Raw genomic sequence first — 20,455 nt, forward strand, 5'->3', positions numbered from 1 at the left:
ATTAATTAACGGTTGCAAATGATTACTTGAGCATGCACGATATGGGATTTCTACCATTGGCTTGCTTACGAAAGGAAGACGGAAGACTGCTTATTTACTGTTTCGTAATTAATTAGGTTGGGATTTTTCTTATGACCACGTGCGCAATTTCAAATGCAATAACCTGAAATATATATGTATGCACATATACATAAGTAGTTAATCTGAGGCAAACATTTGCTTAAATACATATACTAATACAAATACTAGACTTGCAATTAACTAAGTATTACATACTTCACTATATTCCATCAGTTGCAATAATATTAAATTCGATTTACTAGTTGCACATTACAATTCCAATACGCACGAGGCTTTCTCAATCGTATTCGTATTTGCCGTATTTCCCCCAGTCCCTGTCTTGAACTGACCAATGTGGCTGTTGGCGTTTCGAAATACCATTGCATAAGTGAGAATCGTTTGCTTTTACAAAGGAAATATTAACTATGTATGTAAATGGATTTATGAAATGCATAAGCACGAATTATTAACGAAATTGCAATTGCAGCTATATCTTACATTTATCAATCAGAAGCTGGAGTGAATAAAGCTCTCTGTGAGGTTATTCATGCCTGCATTTCAAAGGTGTATATACATACATATGAATGTTAATATGTATGTATGTAAGCGGTGGTATCGTCCTAAATACGTACAGAAGCAAGATATAGTATATGTATTTACAAATGTTGGCTTTCATCAACTGATGCAGTGAAAAGCCAAACCAGTTAGAAAAAATACTAGTGCATTAACTAGTATGTGCCTACACATACAATTCGAATTACTTAAGCGTTCAGCGACATCTACCTTTGAATTGCAGCAGTTAATTGCTTTTCTTACAAATTTCGGCTGTGGCGTCACGTGAAGACTACTGGTTCTGGTACTGAGATCGCAGGTTCGAGGCCGCTTGGAAGTGGTTAAGATTTTTAAAGTTATTATATCCTCCAATGTATGTAAGTAAAAATAATTATTTCAATTTAAAAATTAATAACAAATTTGAAAATCGAATTGCATTGCCGAAAAAAACTCACATATGGGAAGAAATGCTTATGCCATAAAAAAAGAATTAAAAAATAACAATTTATTAAATTTTAAAATTATAATAAAAATCCTAGGTAAAAGAATAAAATAAAATAAAATAAAACAAGTAAGAAAGTCTAAGTTCGGGTGGAGCCGAACATTGAATACCCGGCGCAAGTATTAAATATATGTTTTTTCTTCTTTCCGAAAGCATCCGCTAGATGGTAAGCCGGGGTTTATCAATTTTGAGTAAATTAGCGTCCTTAAATTTCGAAATATTGAAGTTACAAGCATTTCTGAAATTTACCGTTATATGAAAAGCGGCCGTAATTTTAGTCCGATATCAATAATTTTCAACATTTTGCTTACACGTGGCAAGTACAATAACCATACCGAGTTTGGTACAAATTGGTAGAACGGTTACCGATATACATATATGTGATCATAAGTGGGCGGTGCCACGCCCATTTTCCAAAATTTTACCATAAACGTATTTCTTGGTAAAGAATTGTTGCAAGCATCAATTTTGAATAAATTAGTTTTAATATTTACTGATTTATCGAAGATTTTGTATTTCTCTAAATTACCGTTATATGGGATGTGGGAGTGGTTATCGTCCAATTTTCAAAATTTTCGGCGATTTTGTATGCTGTACCAAGGCCAACAACTGTGCCAAGTTTGGAAGAAATTGGTGCAGCGGTTACGAAGATATACACATGTAACCATAAGTGGGCGTAGCTACGCCCATTTTCCAAAAATTTATAATATTCTTATTTGTCGTCTGAAAATTGTTGTAAATATCAAGTTTGAGTGAATAATCTTCAGTAGTTACTAAAATATCGCAGTTTTCGTATTACCGAAAATTACCGTTATATGGGATGTGGGCGTGGTTATTGTCCGATTTTTAAAATTTTCGGCCATTTAGTTTGCTGTATCAAGGCCAACAATTGTGCCAAGTTTGGAAAAAATTGGTGCAGCGGTTACCAAGATATACACATGTAATCATAAGTGGGCGTGGCTACGCCCATTTTCCAAAAATTTATAATAATCTTATTATATATATTATATAGGGCGACCATCCGCCTTTATTTTAACCCTCTGTCCTCTATAATTTTTTTCAAAATAAAGGACGCCTTTTGTAATTTATTTCTTAAACTGTCCTTTAAATCAGCACTGCATTTTTCATAAGTAAATTTTTAACCACGGAATATTAAAAATAAAAAAATGTCCCTTACAAAATATAATGAAAACCTTCGTCACTATATTTGGCCCCCACTTAAGGGTTTTCTATAAAGCGGGATCATGTTGCGCGCTCAGTTTCCAGTTCCACTGAAAGAAAACAATAAAACCCCGCTGCACAGTGGTTCAAAACTGGCATTTAGTGTTCGTAATTCACTGGAGCCTTCAATTTTCATTTAATTTAATAAATTTTTAATTCTTTTTTTTATGAAAGCTTACAATATTTGCAAGAGACCAGTTGAGCCTGATTTGTGAATATTTATTTGATTATATTAAATTTTTTAGTACAAAATGCAAAAAAAAGTTGAAATTTTGAAGAAAATGTATTCTCCTGTTCCAGTTAATAAATTTTATATAACAAAAAGTAGTTGAAAACAATTGCATGGTTCTAACAAAACGAAAAAAATACCCAAAAATAAATTTGAAATCTTATAAAAAGTGTTCACCAAAATAAATATTTTTTCGGTTTTTAGTAAAAATTAGTTAAAAATGAAGGCTCCGGTGAACTACTGCGTGCTGGCTTCGTCATGCAGTATGAATTATGGAAAACGCACTTTGGTAGCAAAGGATGGCGAAGTCCTTGAAAAGGATTTGGCTTAATTTTTCGCAACAGCAGGGAAACTTGTACAATTAAATAATATAATTAACTGGTAAATATTTGATTTATATTACGATATAGGTCAGGTACTTTTATCATACAAGTGGTATGTACATATTCCCAAATCATAAAAAAAAATGTCCTTTATTTTACTTTGGTTAATATGGTCACCGTAACCATAGATATATTATTTTTCATGTTGTTTACTTTTAGGTCGCACTGCTTTTCATTTAAAGAATTTTATAGATTTTATAGAAAATTTTGCGTATCGATTGATACAATCCAACTGCAGAATGGCCCTGTTAATCTCCTTTCAGCTATTCTTAAGGGTTTTTTTGTTTCAAATAATTAATTTTGCACAGAAATATTGATGATTCGACCTATTGTGCAATGTATTTATTTCATACATATTTTTGTGCTTATCTGTTAGATGTTGGAACCCGTATTTATATGTACTATATGCCAGAGTTATATATTATATATTTTTATTAAAATGCCAGCGCTGCATTATCAGCAAATGAATGAAAGTTTTATTGAAATCCCATAGCTGGTAAATCACTTAGTATCGCTTTGTGCACTCGGTTGTGTGAGTCGATAAATATTGTAAGTCCGTTGAAAACAATGCAAAATATGCATCTCAAAATGCATTTCTTTATATACTTCATTTTAATAATCGCTATCAAATCTAGTTTGAGTCAAAACAATGAGTTGGAAGATATTTGCGACTGCAATTGTGATCTAGGCATAAGTGTTATTGAACACTTAAACACCAAATTGGATTCACTGCAGGAAGTTGTGAAACAAATTCAGGCAGACAATATTCGTCTGCAAACTGAGCAAAAAAGGTAAAGAGTAGTATGATAATGCCAAAATTATCCGTTCTTAAGTTCCACAGTTTAATATGTAAATTTTGAAAATCTTCTTCTCCCTTGTATGATAGTCAACGCCTACCCACCAATTGCCTGGAGGCAGCCGCTGGCTCGTTTAAAAGTGGCGTTTATACAATTAAACATGAGCGATTTGCGAAAGATCCCTTCAGGGTATGGTGCGATGAGGATACCGACTTTGGCGGTTGGATTGTCATTCAGCGGCGTGTTAACGCAGATGTGGATTTCTACCGAGATTGGCAACAATATAAGCAAGAATTTGGTAATTTATCTGGCAATTATTGGATTGGTTTGGAAAAATTGCACGCTCTCACCGCAAGCTGTGAACAGGAGTTGTATATAAAATTGGAAACGTTCGCTGGCAAAGAATACTTTGCAAAATATGATTTGTTCGTCATTGGTAGCGAGGAGCAAGATTATGTTTTGCGAACCGTTGGTAATTTCAAAGGAAATGCTGGAGATTATTTCAAACTGCATGAAGGCCAAAAATTCTCAACGTTTGATCGAGACAATGATAAGCACCCTGAATATAATTGTGCCGAAAAATATAAAGGAGCTTGGTGGCACAGCAGTTGTTATTGGAGGTGAATTGAAGTGTATTTAGCATACCTTAATACTTATTTATTTAAAACTGTTTTTTTTTTCTCTCAGCAATTTGAATGGCGACTATTCTCAAAAAAATAACGGGCAAGGTGTAACTTGGAATGGCATAAAGAAGCTTGAATCACTGAAGTTCGCGCAAATGATGATACGCCCAATAGAAAAATGTATGAGGCGGCTATCAATAATAAATTCCTTACATTAGGTTGAAAAATTAGGGATGTGCGATAAATCAATTAATCGAATAAGCTGATTAATAGTCATCTGATTAAATAATTGATCAAAGAATAATCATTTTTGTTTAATAAAAGTGATTAATTACTCGATTAATTACATTTTAATTAATCAGAGTCTAGTTAATTTTATTAATAAGAAAACTGATTAATCATAGCCTGATGAATCAGAAACCTGAATAATTGCTGCTATATTTTTTATATACATACAATTTATACACGTACCAAATATATATTTTTTTTTCATTTCGATGAGCAACGTGCTCGTTTGGCATTAAATTTTGTAATAAGAAAAAAAATTGTACCCCATTATACAAAAACTTTTATTTTCTTTGAAAGATAACTCGAAACATATGAGCGAAGTAATTTAGATTTAAATTAATTTTTTATGAGTAATCAGTAATTACTCATGATCTGATTAATCACGTTTTTTGAATAATCAGGATTGTGATTAATCAAAAAATTATTCAATCGATTAATCGCACATCCCTAAGAAAAATCGTTCACAAAATAAAATAAGTTTAATAATCCTTTTTTTTTGAATACATGTACAATGTACATACATGAGTACATACAATAATTTGAGATATGTTTGGAAAAACTATGGGAAACCATGACACGGGTAATAGTGAAAATGAGCTAGTTGAAACATCATCCAACTTTGGGCAATTAACTATTTAAGCAATTATTAAGCAACTATTTGAGCAATTAACTTTAAGCCAAATGTATTTTAAAGTAGTTAAAATCAAATGCAGAGGCGGTTGATTGACTACTTCTTAGGACATCGCCATGTTAAAGTCAAAAGTTCGTTGCAAGAAAGAAAATCAGATCTTCAATTAGTTGTGCTGGAAAAAAACTGGTTGTACATCAATATTTAAACTAGTTTCTTTCCGTACTAGGCATGTATATGCATACATATACATACATAAGTACATACATATTTTGGAATTGAAGTCCCTTCGCGCTAGCATCTGCAATAAATAAAACAAAAGCAATAATAAAATTAAGGAAAACTCCAAAAGAAACTTCCGTAATAACAAGAAAGTTCGTACAAACGAAAATCGTCAATCGAGAATCGGCAATCAATTGTCGTCATAAACACGGCCGCACTGCAATGGACCAAGCTGAAGACGTTCGAACGTCTGGTCGTAGTACACACTTTCTTTTTTATTGCCAAACTATGCCATTATTGGTACATCGCCACTAAAAGCCGATCAGGTGGCACCTAAAAAGCCGCTTGTGTAAAATTTTCAAAATAAACAAATACCGGCTGTCTGCCACTCGGCGGCAGTGGGTGTGTAGAAAGGAATGTGCGAAAGTCGTAAATACCGATGCATGGCAAGAGCAAGAGAGCCACACTGCGAAACGTGAGCGAACCGCGGAGGAGGATGCGCTCACGAAAGCTTTAAATGGGAAGCTTGCAAATGCTTCCACCAGCACGCATGTCCTGACGACAGGACGAACAATTGTGCTCGCATGTGTGTGTATGTGTGTGTGTGTGCAGCAGCCACAGCAAAAGTGCATGTGTATAAATACGGTACATCAACAGCTTTCGATTTCAGTTCGTGTTGCTGTTTCGAACTGCTCGGTTGAAGGCGGAAAAATCGAAAAGTGCAAAGTGCAAAGTGTCAATGAGTCAAGTGTTAATTAAATAAAAAATAAAAAAAATAAAAGCAAAATTATTTGCAAATTAATACCAAGCAAAGAGGAAATGCATACACACAGCGACGTCTCGAAGCGTTGCTGATGGGGAAAAGTGAAATTGCTGTGCGTGTGCGGGGGAAAAGTCGGTGACAAGAAAATGTGTTTTACAATGTGAAAATTGAAAAGAAAAGGCATTCGTTTGCTTTGAAGTGATTGCGAATGTGTGAGTGACTGTGTGTGTGAAACATTTCAACGATTTCACTTCTTTTACAACTCGTTTTTGCTTTTTGGTTTTTTTTTCATTGTTCAAAGAGTTTCAAGGAAAAGTTGAATGCGTATTGCAGCAACAACAAGAATGCTAATATCGCTACAAAGACGATTATTGTACATAAATATGTGCATATGTATGTACATATATGGATATACATGTCTACAAACTGAGGCACATTCGAAGGAGTAAAGCGCAAAAGAAATCTACATAAAAATCAAATGTGAATTGCGCTTCGTAAACGTTTCAGTAGAAACAGATTTGCCTTCTGTTTCAAGAGTTTCCTTCCACTACGTCACTACGCATTTTATTTGTTTTTGTTTTCCTTTCGTGCATGGGAGTGTACGAAAAAGCGTACATACATAGTACATACATACAACAATATTTTTTTTTATGCATTAGAAAGTACACATGTGTGTGTGTATGTACATTAGGCATATGACGGTCTTCTAAAATTAAATATACCTATGTATGATAGGATAAGGAATGATAACAAACCAAAAAAAATAACGCTTCAATAACTTTCAAACTTGATTTTCCAAAATTTTAATTTTCACACATTCATATTTCTGGCATACGGGCGGCGATATATGTATGTATCAATGTGTGTAAATACGTATATGTTTCCATTCCATGCCAACCAAATCTTGACTGCGATTAAAAAGTGGTTTCAAAATTTTTTATTTTATCCGTTGACTTGGAATTATCCACATACACTACCCTGCAAAACTTTGGACTCACTTGGAAAAATCTTTTTGGTGTGTATGGGCGGGTTGCTGCCAAAAAACCATTGTTGCGACCGGTAAACGTTCGTAAACGACTCAAATTGGCAAAAGAACATAAAATAGGTCTATCGAAGAGTGGAAATAGGTTTTATGGACCGATAAGTCCAAATTTGAAATTTTTGGTAGCAAACGGCGAATGTATTGCCGCAGAAAATCTATTGAACGGCACGCACCTCAATGTGTAAAACCAGCAGTTAATTTTGGCGGTAGCAATGCGATGCTATAAAACGGTCTGATAACAATAATTAGAAGGATAAATACAAAAAAAAAAAACGATGTTTCGAGTGAGTCGAAACTTTTGGTCCCTATGTACATTAAAAAGAATTTAGAAACCATTTTCTTATCGCAGTTTTAATTCGGTTGGCATTGAATTTTCATATAAATATACATAGATAGGCCTGTACATACATATGAATGTTTTTTTTTAGCAAACAGTGCTGTCTCAGAGTGCCCTGCGGAATCTTTTTATCGATGAAAAAGTTATTTTTGTTGTTTTTTCATATTCCTCATTTAATTTTAGGAAAAAGTCATATGCCTAATGGTTGTACGTTTGGCTTATGTTGTTAATAATTCGTCGGAGAGTATATGAGTTTTTATTTTTGTTTTTACTTTGCTTGTTCATGTGCCTTAAATTTTACATATGTATAAAAGAATTTCAGCAATCAACACAAAAATCTTCTTAAACAAATGCGTTCAAATTTTAAAGCATATTTCTAGGCGCTGAACCATTCCTAGGTGTAGAAATATTTATGGGAAAATGCTGCTGGAGTTTTAAAGGGAGAGTAATAAGAAAAATCTAGCAATTTTTAAGCAAAAATCAAAACCGACTTTAATTGTCATATAAAAATTTAAGAGTACCGTTGATTTCTTCATGTTCTAATAATCGGATCTTAACCAAATTAGTATGGGACCACCCCTGAGGTAACACCCTACCTTTAGAAAGTTAATTTATGCGGTAACTTACATAAAAAAATATTCCGACAAAATGATAACCTCTTCCTTTTTGGATGTAGTTAATAATGAAAAAAACAGCAACACTGTTTCAACCTTTATAATAAAAATCATAATTTAACCGCTAAAATTAGATTTATATTTTTTTTAGATCAAGATTATCAGTTTTTTTTTTATTTTTCGATCAAAATGAATCGTTATTTTATGACTTTTATGACTTTTGTTTTTGCGGCATATTATAACTATTATTTTCACATGTAATTTTTTAGATCATAAAAGATTTAAAACAGGCATAAAAACCCAGTGTCCATTATAAAGGTGAAAAAGGTCGGCAAAAATAAAAATTCTAAAAACTGATTATTTTTGGTAAAAAAATAAAATAAAATAAAAATGACAAAATAACGATCAAATTCGATCAAAAACATAAAAATTAAAACTAAAGATAAGATAGAAATAATCAAAAAAAATATCTTGTTAACTAATAGTAATAAGCAGGGAACGGATTTTATGGAAATCGCCTTTTTTTCTGCTGAAATATTCGATTAAGAATGTCCACGATTTAGCTTTCCCTGATTCCATATATACACATTTGATGTTGCCTTTTTTAAGATATTTGTCTTTTTTTGCCTTTTTTAAGATATTTGCCTTTTCTACCTTTAAAAAAGTGATTATAGCATTTACATTTTTTATTAAGATTAAAAAATATACACATGCCCATGCGGCTTATAGAAGCGCAGGGCAGGGACCTCTTGCCAAATTGGTGTTGAAAAAATTCAAAGCCGTTTTCTCAGCTAACGTAGGCTTGGAGACAATAAGGGGTGTGGATAAAATTGTAAAGGGCGAGGAAAACGCCCTTATTCCTGATAATATGAACGTTTCAAACGTTCCATATTTAAATTGGGCGCCACTTGTATCAACTTACGTCGAGCGCACATTTAGTACATTCAAGGCTTTTCTTCGCGAAAATTGAATGAAAATGCTGCCAGAAAACTTCAAAATGCATCTTGTGGTTCAATGTTTCTACAACTATACAGATACAAGTTTTATGAGTTAGAAACTCGAGAGGATAAAATAGTCAAAGATTCAAAGTACAAATTTTTCATATAATGAAACTAGTTCATAGTTTTTCTCTTTTTACTTGTAATATAAACATTTCTAAAATAAATGTATTTTTTGATTGTTCTTCGTATTTTCTGTATTCGCTTCTTTTGCAATACCTAGTGCCTGTTCCTGCCTTTTTCGCTATTTTGTTTTGCCTTTTTTGCAATACCTCGGGCCTTTTCCTGCCTTTTTTGCTATTTTATTTTGCCTTTTCCAGCCTATTTCGTTATTTTATTTTGACTTTTTTATAGGTTTTTAGTTCCTAAAAATCCGTTCCCTGTTAATAAGCAAGCTAAAGAACAACAAACCTGCTGGCTTTAATAACGCTGTACTAGTTTCAAAAGGGTTCAAGTGCTGCAACACACTATATTCATTCGTTCGATATCTATCGACTAGAATTCAAACAAAAAGGTTTGAAAACTTGAAGCCTTTAAGCTTGCTTGACGAAAAAAAAATACATAATGTACATACAAAATGTACATAATATCCTCCAGTGCTCCTCTCTTGGGTATATATGCCTCGTGCTCCATCAGGAGATGTAATGATGTCTTCTTGGCGGAGTCACAAATTAACATATGTAGATCGTTTTACCTAGCTTATGAAACTGGCCTCTCAGCCTACAGTGGCCCATCAAAATATTTGCAATGGTTTAGGAGGTTTATGAGTAGTTTGTTTCATTTTTGATTGTATCCTGCTAGTAAGTTTTTAGCTTGACGGAGACCTCTGGTGTTACGTTAATGCAGTTCCCTTAGCTTTGAATTTTCCTTTGAGACCGACTGAAGGGAAGGGCTTACGACCTATCGTGGTCGATGCAGCCGCTATTCTGGCAAACTGATCGGCTTCCTGATTTCCATTGACTCCCATGTGCCTTGGCACCTAAAACAATTGGATGGCATTATTCTCAGCCAGGGCATTAAGCTTTTCTACACACTCTAGGACCACTGAGGATTTGACTTCGAAAGATGAGAGAGCCTTCAGTGCTACTGACTATCAATTAAAATTAGTATCCATTCATTTCGATAGCTCCTGCGAAGGTTAATCACTGCGCAGAGACTGATGGTATAGACTTTAGCTTGGAAGAAGCTGGGGCCATATACTCCTTCTTCGATACCCTCGGGAGTCTTAAAACCGTCTGTGTACTCCAGGTCGCCTTCCTGTATGCACTATCAACTTTTAAGTTTCTTTCGTAAACTACTACTCTATACCCATCATTCCTAATGGGAGCTGGTAACCTGCTTCTAATGGGAGCTTCTCCTTGTTCCTAGATGATATGATCCTACTTTAGCCAAAACTCTCTTTCGCGAAGTTTAGGAGAGTTCGCTTTGCAGCCTGTTCAACATATCAATTTATTGCTAAGACAGGCATTTTAAGTCTGTGACATTTTCATATTAACAACACTTTTGCTTTGAACTCAAATCGTTATTATTTCATTTTCTTTCATCTTAATTTTTCGTTTCTCTATCACACAAATTCGTTGCCTTTTATACGTCATAAATACCCTACAGGTGTGTGCGTATGTATGTTTGTGAATGGCTTTTAGTTTTTACCAGCATTTTAATAAATGCGAAAAAAGCTCTTTTTATGTATGTAAATATGTGCATTACAAGATCAACGATGCAAATGCAAAAATGTATTATTTTTTTTTTCAATTTAATTATTTCTCGAACTGTGATTTAACTATATTGATGGAAAACAGTGTTCCATGGTTTAAGTAAGGCACAGTGAAAAAATAATTTCCGCAAGTTAAAATTTGCAAAGTTTTGCAATTATAAAAACTTCAAAACTAAACAAAAAATAATGTTTCCAATATTGGCGCATGGAAATCTGCAACGCTTGCGGCATAAACCCATCTGGGTGCTGTTTCTGGTGATTTTCTTTGTTATTGTTTTGGATAAGACAGCAACAGCGACGACCGAGAATGAAGTAACAACAACGCCAGAACCAGGTGAGTTAAAAGATGCGTAATGAAGTACCGTACTTGTTTATGTATGTATGTACATATGTAGTTATGTGCTTTAGGAAAGTTGCAGTTAGCATTTGGCTTAACCCATATTCAGAATTTACATGGGCCATATGAGAATTATTACCTTCGCAAAAAGAGTATACTCAGTGGGTGTCGCTACTTGTATGTATCAAAATAGTTGACAAAGTTTCATTTATATATAATGAAATTTCATTGGGTAAAAAATATTTTTTGTACAGTGTAGTTACATTAGACGGCGCACTGTGCACTGTTCCCAGAAGGAGTATTCGAAATTTTTTTAAACGACGATTGGTTTATTTGTAGCAGTTACCCATTTAGGGCCGTTTTCTTAAGTAGCTTTTAAAACTTAGGAAACGTACCCGATAAAAACTTTTTTCAAATTTCAATCATTTGTTCTGTTTCCGTTAAATGAGATATAACGATATAACGAAAAGTGACGATACCGTCATCGTCAGCCATATTACTGATACGCTGACGATCGTCGACGATGACGATGACGATGACGATATTCAGCATAGGGCCGATTGATATGAAATAGTTCTTTCGATTTCTCGCGAGAAATCGCTTCTCGAGCAATTTAGGAAACAGGCATGAAGAAACAAATATTGTTGGTGTATATGTACATACTTTTATTCCGACACATTTTTGAGAGAATCGCCACCTATAAAAATTATTTAAAAAAAAAAAATGTATATATAGTATAAAGACTAGCTACAAAATATAGGTTGTTTATTTCTTTACTGAAATGGCCAGTTTGGTTGAAGTTGAAGTCCATGTTTTGGAACCTTGAGAAAATAATAAACGGTTTTTGTAAAATTTATTATTTTCGGTGATATTATTGGGGTATTCACAAGGGTGGCGTAAGTCTTATGTCGTATGTAAGGGGTCCGAAAGTTATTATACTTAATAGCCATATGGTAATTTTTCTCACTGCTAAAATATTTTTCGTTGTGGTTACAAGTTCCGTAAACCTATATTTAACGGTTAGCAATTTTACAACTTAAGACAATACGACACTCTGTGAATCTTCAATATTTCAATATTTTCCTCCTCCTTTATCCATTTTTGTTACACTTCAAATCATAACATTAAACCGAATTTTACGCGGGTGGAGCTGCGGGCAAAAGCTAGTGAAAAATAATTTTACGTTACCACCAATATTAAAATAAAACAGACAAGCCGAAACTGACTGCTCCAAATGCGACACGAACACAAACCAAAATTGCATTAAGTATGTGGGTATGAATGTAAGTAGAAATAAATGAACAATACCACTGTCAGGTACCACAACACGAAGCAGCGGGATGGCAGTGAATAAAGAATTGTAACAAACGCAATGAAGAAATGCACGCGGCAGAGGTGTAAATATATAATATTTTCTTTTTTTTTAATTATGCAAATAGAATTATTCACTTGAGGGCGCTGAATTGAATTTCACACAATTCATATCCAGGTAACGACGCACAAAGAGTCTCGCGTATAATAGATTCGTCAGCCTTCCTTACACAAGTTTTGAACCGCGCAAATTTTGGTGAATTATAATACAATTCTCATACAAAGAAGCATTTCAGCGGAATGCGTTACAAAATAACCAAAACAGAAAAACTAGGTCGTAATTTAACCTTGGCTGGCATGGTAACCTACTAACGTAGATTCGAATGCGACAAAGGAGTTCGGCTGTTAGACGTTGGCTGCCCTCAGATTTTTGCTCAACATTTTCATAAACACCCAGCCGTTTTGTGCACTTGTGTCACTGACTGACAAAATAAAGCGTTAATTGCTCAAAACTCAATTGATTTATTGACAGAATACGATATTAATAGTATTTATTTACATACTACCAAATAATAAAAAAAAAAACAACGATGGGTTTTAATACGATACATATTGTTTGTACAGACGTAGCAGCAGTAATATCGATCAAACTGTGGCTTTGAAGAGGATTTAGATAATAAATTAAATAAGTTAAATATCTAGTCTTATTCCAATGGCTTAGGGAAATACTTTTGATTGAAACCGCGTTCGGCGAGCTGCAGATTTAAGTGAAAATATTGACTAAAAAACCAGCTGACTGAAATAGGGCCTCAACTAAATTATACACAAACTTTAGTCTTATGGGTGGTGGCCACAATTTAAGGGTAATATTTTTTATTTAGAGCAAAGCGATTAAGATATTATATATAAACTAGTTTTTGCCCGCCGCTCCGCCGTTTCATTAAATATTTAAACGGGTGGCAGCGGTCTTCAAAATATTTTCGAAATAAACTTTACGTTTGACATCCATTTTCTTAAATTTAATAAGATTATTAAAGAGCTGCCACCCCCACTTTTATTAAGTTTTTTCAGATAAAAAGTGTTAAAACAACTTTTGACATCATTTTATGAAAATATTTGGAAAAGTGAGATTTGACTTGTAAACAGGTGTCAACCCATTTCTTCATGCTCTCTTACGCCTGTCTCTTGGTCACCCATACTGTTGTACTTCATTTAAATTATTAGTAATATTGAATTTGAATTTTTAAATAGGTAGCAACTCTCTTAAAAATGGTTTCTTATTTCAGCAAAACCCCAAAAAATTACATTTTGGTAGGTAAAGTGGAATTTTTAACACCGTTTTTTAGCCAAAAAAAAAAACAAAAATTATTAAAAATCATAACAATATTCTAGCGTCATGAAACTTGGACTTGTTTTCATATGTACATAAGTATATATTAGAGCGCTTTTTTGCGACTATTTTTTGTTTACTCTCACCTCGAAATTTTGTGGGAAAATTCCCGTGAAGTTTGAGTCCTTAATATTAATATTAAGTGCTAGGAGGCATTGGCCATCTGTTGTAGAGCTAAATTGTAGAAGTTGTGAACTCTTTTGTAGAGCATTCAATTTTGAAGAAACCCTATCATTGACCACGATTATACTATAAAATGCCTCTGAGCTGTAAAGTTTTCAAGAAAAAAATCAAAGTTTAAGTGTATTTTAAACGGGAAATCTTTGCACGCCTGTGATGAGAAGTTATAAATATTAAGCTCTCACCCCCAGGGATTTTTCTAAATGCTTCATGGGCTTTGAGACAGTTTAAAATTCATTTAAAAAATACGGGTAGTCTGTTTTGCTATTTAGAAAACTCCTAGGGGGAGAGCTCGACAATTTAAACCCCTCCCTCCACGCATGTATTTTTGGACCACCATAATGTACACACATGTACGCTTTTTTTTATGGAATTTTCATATGTGGTGCAGAACCACATCATAATCTTACTTGCATACATGCGTACTAAGAACTTCGAGATACCAAACCAAACAGCATTTGAGGCAGTACGCAGCCATTCAATTTGATACGAATACGTTGCATTTGGTGGTTTCCTAGAAAAGGAAATTGCATTGGTTCAAGGACATGCTTTTCTTCAAAGCTTGTCTATCAGTCTGATTGACAGGTGAGAACACCAACAAAGAAGCAGAAAAAATACGCGTTCGCCTCACAGCTTCACACGTGAATTGCATATTTTCCCGGATTCACATTCAAAAGGAGCCAATTGCAGTGGCACATAAAAGTCAACACTCCGCTTGGCCAACCTCCTATCACTCTTACGCCGCTCAGTCTGCATTTTATTGGATAAGCTAAGAGTAATTAAATAAACAGGGATGCCCATAGGGTGACTTATGCCGACTACTGTTAGAATTCAAGATATATTTCGAAGTTTTTTTCATCTTATAAAAATCTTGACCTCTCAATAATACTTTTGAGTTTCTCGAAGTTGACCTCTCAATAATACTTTTGAGTTTCTCAAGGATTTTTCAAGTTTAAGGGAAACCCGTTTAATAGTTTCGAAACTATATCCTAGCTTAATTGGGGATACACAGTATATTTGATTATAATAAATGACTGATTGGCGCTAAATGTTTTCTAAATGTTTGGTGAAGTTCTCCAATTGGTTTTCTTCTTATTGTCAGACTTTTATTCCACCTCCGAATCTACACTTTTACTTCACCTCCGAAAAGAAGATGTTTTTTTATGGCAGAAGTACACTCGGAGGTTTGCCGTTGTCTGCCGAGGGGCGTCCGTTATTTGAAAACAACTTTTTTTTGCTGTTGCTGGAACCGGAAATTGAACCATGGACCTCCCGAGTGCCAGTAGGAATCTCCAAACACTCGGATTCGGCGGCAAGAGCACTACTCAAATCCGAAAAAAGTCAGAAAAAATACAATCAAGTATTAAAAAAGTTAATCAAAGTGATTCTTATTTATTTTACTTTTGATCTAAAAAACTTTGAACTGATTTAGTTTTGCTCTTTTCTAAATAAAAGCCAGCTTTACTGTTACAGTATAGTTTTATTGTATTTTTTGGTCATGACTTCATACTAATATAGGCATTTCTACTGTAAGAAAGCTATGTCAAATAAAACCGGTTTATCCGGTTTTTTCTTAGTTTCGAAATCGGGAACCGTTTTTTTTTCAAATTGAAATTTTTCGTATAACTCGAAAACTGGTTTTGGAAAAAAGGCAGATAATCGAACACTTTAATGCTGACTGATCGATCATTTTCCCTTCCTAAATGCATGGAATTCATTTGCCTTGCAAACATTTTCTAACACGGGTTTTACACGGTTCAAGTATGGAATTCAATTCTGCTTGCAAGTGGAAAAGACGGTACATCTGTACCGTCAAGTCGCTTAAAGTTTCTTGCTTTGCTTTTGACATTTTCGTTGTATCCCATTTAAAGAACCAAATACTTAAATTCAACAGAATTCAAGCGTGTGAAATCAAATAGAAAACACAAAAGAGAATGACCAAGAATTGCTTTCAAGTACTTGAATCATGTAAATCGGGTGTAATATGAAACTGTTAAGCAAATTGCCTATGCCTGTCGTGACCAGCGCACTGTCGTGTAATGGAAAGCACCTCTAACCATTTGAATACCATAACCGCCTTTTAGTGGCTATTCTAGTGTCGGAGATACTACCTCTTTTATAATTCACTTCCACCAAGCCCTAACTGAAGTGTATGCCTATTAGACAAAGGAGATTACAACTCGAAGGGGATAATTGCTCATACTAAGTACAATAAACCTTGCCGATCGGTTCATGCTAAAACACTTTAAACTTACCTGAGCTTTTAACTGCGGTTAAACTTTTTGGTGAAAATGGGCTATTACGTTTTTGGCCACTTATAACGCCTTTGTAGGCCTTGAAAATATAACAAACAAATGTCATTGAGATCTTCGAAACCGCTGTAAAATATTCACACAAAAACAAGCAAAATGAGTCTCACAATAAGCATGAACATGGTGCTCAATGAAAACCAAAAAATGTGCAAGAGTACGAGCAATCACGTTATGTCAAACATCAGGTATGACTGACTACAGGTAATTGCAAAGAAGGATTAAATAAACAAAAATTAAAAATGGACAATAAATATAACAAGAACGCACAGAATGAGCATGAAAGCAGCAGAAGCAGAATGGATAGCCTTAACAAATGCATGCTCATCTTTTACTTCCAGCAGACAATGACCCATAAATTTTTAGCATTCGCCACAAAGACCAAAGACAAACAGCATGTCTGCCATGCATGGTGCATTTATGTATGTACAACAGTATTTGAGAGGAGAAACAGCGAGGTAATAGATAATAAAAAGGGGAGAAAATATATAGCATTATTGAGTGCACATATGGTGAAAAAGTACTTGCACATTATTTAAATGCGCATATGTACATTAGGGCGGGTAAATTTTTCTTGACTTTGCGCGTATAGCATGGGAATATTTTACGTGTAATTCTAAGCCAATTTGCCGAAGAAACCATGGGTCTAAAATAAATTTGCAATTTACTAAATTGCGAAAATAGGTTTCGAAGAAAATGTGAAAATTTTACTGTTGCGCCATCTGGTGGAAGTTTTAAGAATAATATAAGTGCAGAAATGGATTCCGCATACCAAAAAACACCTTAAAGCATGTTTTTATACAAAATTTAAGCACATATTACGGCACTACAGCAAAATGCTAATAAACCTATTTTTGCATAGTCAAAAAAACATTCCGACTTCAATTCTCATATATAAATTTAAGAGTACCGTTAATCATGATTCAATGATCGTATCTAAACTCTGAAGTACCACTTCTCCTTTGAAAAAAGATGTACAGAAATCAGTTAACGTGGTCCAAAGTTGTGCGGTAACATAAGTACATAAAAAAAATATATATATATAAATTCCGACGAATTGATAACCTCCTCCTTTTTTTGAAGTTGGTTAATAAAAATAGAATGAAATGAAAAATAAAATATCGTCGTTTAAAGTGTAAAACCGCGTATCAACAAAATGCAAAACCGCGTATGTGAAGTTGTAGAAATTATTTTCTAGAGGGTAAAAACACTCATATTTCAAAATGATTATCTTTTTTATAAAGCAATTGCATTTCTTGCTAGTATATTTCAGGACGAATGGATAAGGATTGAGCCAGGAGCTTATGTGTACTAATCCAATTTTTGGCAGCCAATGTCAGTTACGCGGTTTTGCAGAATGACGATACGCGGTTTTGTACTTTAAACGACGATATGTAAAATAAAATGAAATCGATGAATGAAAAGAAAAAATATCCAATAATCGATTTTTTCTCATAAAAAACTTATTGTCCCACGTATGTACAAATTGGAACCAGTCCAGAACCAGTTCAAAAGCTGTGCAGAGAGGTGCGATTGCCGCTTTGTAGGGTATCGTCATGTTTAAAAAGACAGTTGAAAGCATTGATTTGGGATAGATGAAGAACCAGTATTGTTCCTTCTCGAGCTACTCCGATAGGAGTTCTTAACCAGTTTGATTTGCTACAGCGATTATATGCATATACAATAGGGTGGTCCAAAAATGCATGTGAAAAAGTAAAGTCGGAATTTTTGTGCTCTCACCCCCTAGGATTGTTCTATACCGAAAAAATATAGCCTTATTTTTTTTTTCAAATCAAAAAATATTTAGAGGTGGCTCAAAGCGTCCAAAGTTTTCCATGTATTTTATATGGGGAAAAAACCACTTTTCGCAGAAATGGTATAGAATTGTTAAAAATCAATATTTTTCTACCAGAAAACTCTGTTTACCTGCAGGATATTCCCAATAATAACACCCATTTGTGTACTTAAATATTTTTTTATTGCAACTATAATATATAGGTCCGCCAAAAACCCACAAATACCCCTTAAAATGCAATAGGGCGACCAATAAAAAATCGTTAGTATTCAAAAATGGTTAAATAAACAATTGGGTATTGTTATTGAAAGTCTCCTGAAGAGAGCCAGAGTTTTCCGATCGAAAAATATTGACTTTCAAAAATTCTATACCATTTATACGAAAAAAAATTTTTTCATCTAAATAATATTTGATTTAAAAAAAAATAAAAAATAGGTGTACATTTTTCAATATAGAACAATCCTAGGGGGTGAGAGCATTACAATTCCGATTTTACTGTTTTTGGATCACCATAATATACAAACATATGTATCTATATATGTACATATGTTGCATTCATATATTATTTATGCTGTGAACATTTTCCAAAAGCAAAACTTGATTTATGCGCCAAGTGTCCGGACGAGTTAAATGCTTCAGCTTCTGACAAGCCATTTGCATTGCATCGTTGGTTTTATTTGATGTCACTCGCTAAATTGGCATGAGAAAGAAGGATTAACATAAGTAAGCAAATCCTGTTGATTTTCTTTTTATTATTCTCCTTTTTTAGGAATACTTTTTGTCTATAATTTCTTTTTGTTTTTTTGGAAAAAAGTTTTTGGCTTACGACATTGGCTAGACATTTCAACTTAGATATTTGGTTGGAATATTATTCATAAAATAAGACTTTCTTTTAAGAGCTGCATGTCGAGGGCATTTATTCGAGATCTTACTGTACTTGAAATTTTCCAAAAATTAGCTGCTTACACAATAATTAATCGATAATATAAATCTTAACATTAAATCAGAATTTACAATTAAATTTCAGAGTTGGAATTAACATCAGAGGTGACAATTAAATCACAAATTGTCCAAGATCCTAGGGCCCCTAGACATAGCTTATTTTCGACGTAACAAAATTTATAAAATAAATATGTTGTGTATGGCGAATTTTAAAGAACATAATAATGGTACGTTTCTATGTAGAAATAAATTGAATTTAGTATCAACTATTTATCGTGTAGAAGTTTCCTCAATGGGCCTAATTTATTTTGTAAGATTTGTGGTGAAAACACAGTTGAAAATTTCTGAAAAAACTTGCAACAGATTTTATAAGAAGAGCTTATTACATACAAGCTTTTATTACCAGTGTATAATCAAATCTTTGAATGAATTTTTATCCAATTTCCCGATGAGCTGGAGACTTGAAACTTCAAACTTAGCTCAGAATTCGATGACCAAGCAATAGGAAAGATGAATCAATCCGCTAGATGGCGCATGTGTCGAGATATTTGAAAACCGCGTAGTTACTGTCCGATATGCTTCGTATTTAAAATACATATTACCTACATGAAAAGGAATAACTCCAGAAAAATTTTGCCTGATAGGTGGCGCAGGAGTCGACATAATTAGAAAATCCATATTTATGGTCCGATTACGTTCACTTTTAGAAAGTAAATTACTTAAAAGGGAAGAAATAACTTAACACAAAAAATTTAGCCGATAAGTGGTGCGGAGGTCGATCTTTTTACTAATAAATAATAAGTGTCTAAACTTTTTTTAAATTACGTATGTATTTTTCCTTTGCAGAAAGAGCAGAAAAACAGTACAGATAATGTTTTGCATTTTAAGGTTAATAGGTATTATCTCTGAGAATACTCATGATATGGATATTAAAATCCCCTAATTAGAAATGTTAAATATTTTCGAATAGGGTTGCCATTTATTTTGAATAGTATATCAATTATATAAATAGGCAATCATGTTTCCTTTACACCCCTTTTACGGCTAAACTGTACTTCTAAGGTATAAACAATTATATATCATTAGAAAGGTATTTTGATGCTGATGTGCAGGCAATTTTTAAAATTTCAAATTAGTTTAAAATAGAGCGAAAAAATCAATTCAAAAGTCACACCAATACCAATGCCATACATGTACATGGTTGGGGCGGAAATGCCT

The 20,455-nt window shown here is 33.6% G+C and overlaps 3 protein-coding genes across 4 annotated transcripts in view; 2 read left to right on the top strand and 1 right to left on the bottom strand.

Annotated features, from left to right (window-relative positions):
- The window catches only part of LOC118742629, a 191,735-nt gene that overhangs the window by 36,961 nt on the left and 134,319 nt on the right, over window positions 1-20,455 (bottom strand). The window lies entirely within an intron of this gene.
- Window positions 3,440-5,193, top strand: LOC118742626 (ryncolin-1-like). 2 transcript variants are annotated; one of them, XM_036474839.1, is made up of 4 exons: window positions 3,440-3,738; window positions 3,834-4,364; window positions 4,432-4,563; window positions 4,764-5,193. In XM_036474839.1, exons 1-4 carry the CDS (start codon window positions 3,515-3,517, stop codon window positions 4,774-4,776), a joined length of 900 nt encoding a protein of 299 aa, XP_036330732.1. In that variant the 5' UTR covers window positions 3,440-3,514; the 3' UTR covers window positions 4,777-5,193. The 2 variants fall into 2 exon arrangements, with proteins under 2 accessions (XP_036330732.1, XP_036330731.1); XM_036474838.1 differs by having other exon boundaries at window positions 4,432-5,193.
- The window catches only part of LOC118742630 (locomotion-related protein Hikaru genki), a 37,949-nt gene continuing 23,649 nt past the window's right edge, over window positions 6,156-20,455 (top strand). The window contains exons 1-2 of the mRNA XM_036474846.1: window positions 6,156-6,399; window positions 11,059-11,307. Coding sequence (XP_036330739.1) covers window positions 11,160-11,307 — 148 coding nt within the window. The 5' untranslated portion in view covers window positions 6,156-6,399; window positions 11,059-11,159. The remainder of the gene's footprint in view (window positions 6,400-11,058; window positions 11,308-20,455) is intronic.

Source organism: Rhagoletis pomonella, unplaced genomic scaffold (assembly GCF_013731165.1).
Source record: "Rhagoletis pomonella isolate Grant_MI unplaced genomic scaffold, Rhpom_1.0 Rhpom_scaffold_00007, whole genome shotgun sequence".
NCBI classification, from domain to species: Eukaryota; Metazoa; Arthropoda; class Insecta; order Diptera; family Tephritidae; genus Rhagoletis; species Rhagoletis pomonella.

Excerpts from the sequence above, each read along its gene's own strand:
- LOC118742626 (XM_036474838.1), top strand. The coding sequence starts at position 3,515 with ATGCAAAATATGCATCTCAAAATGCATTTCTTTATATACTTCATTTTA. Across the intron at positions 3,739-3,833 it reads CTGCAAACTGAGCAAAAAAG|TCAACGCCTACCCACCAATT; the intron begins GTAAAGAGTAGT and ends CTTGTATGATAG. Across the intron at positions 4,365-4,431 it reads CACAGCAGTTGTTATTGGAG|CAATTTGAATGGCGACTATT; the intron begins GTGAATTGAAGT and ends TTTTTCTCTCAG.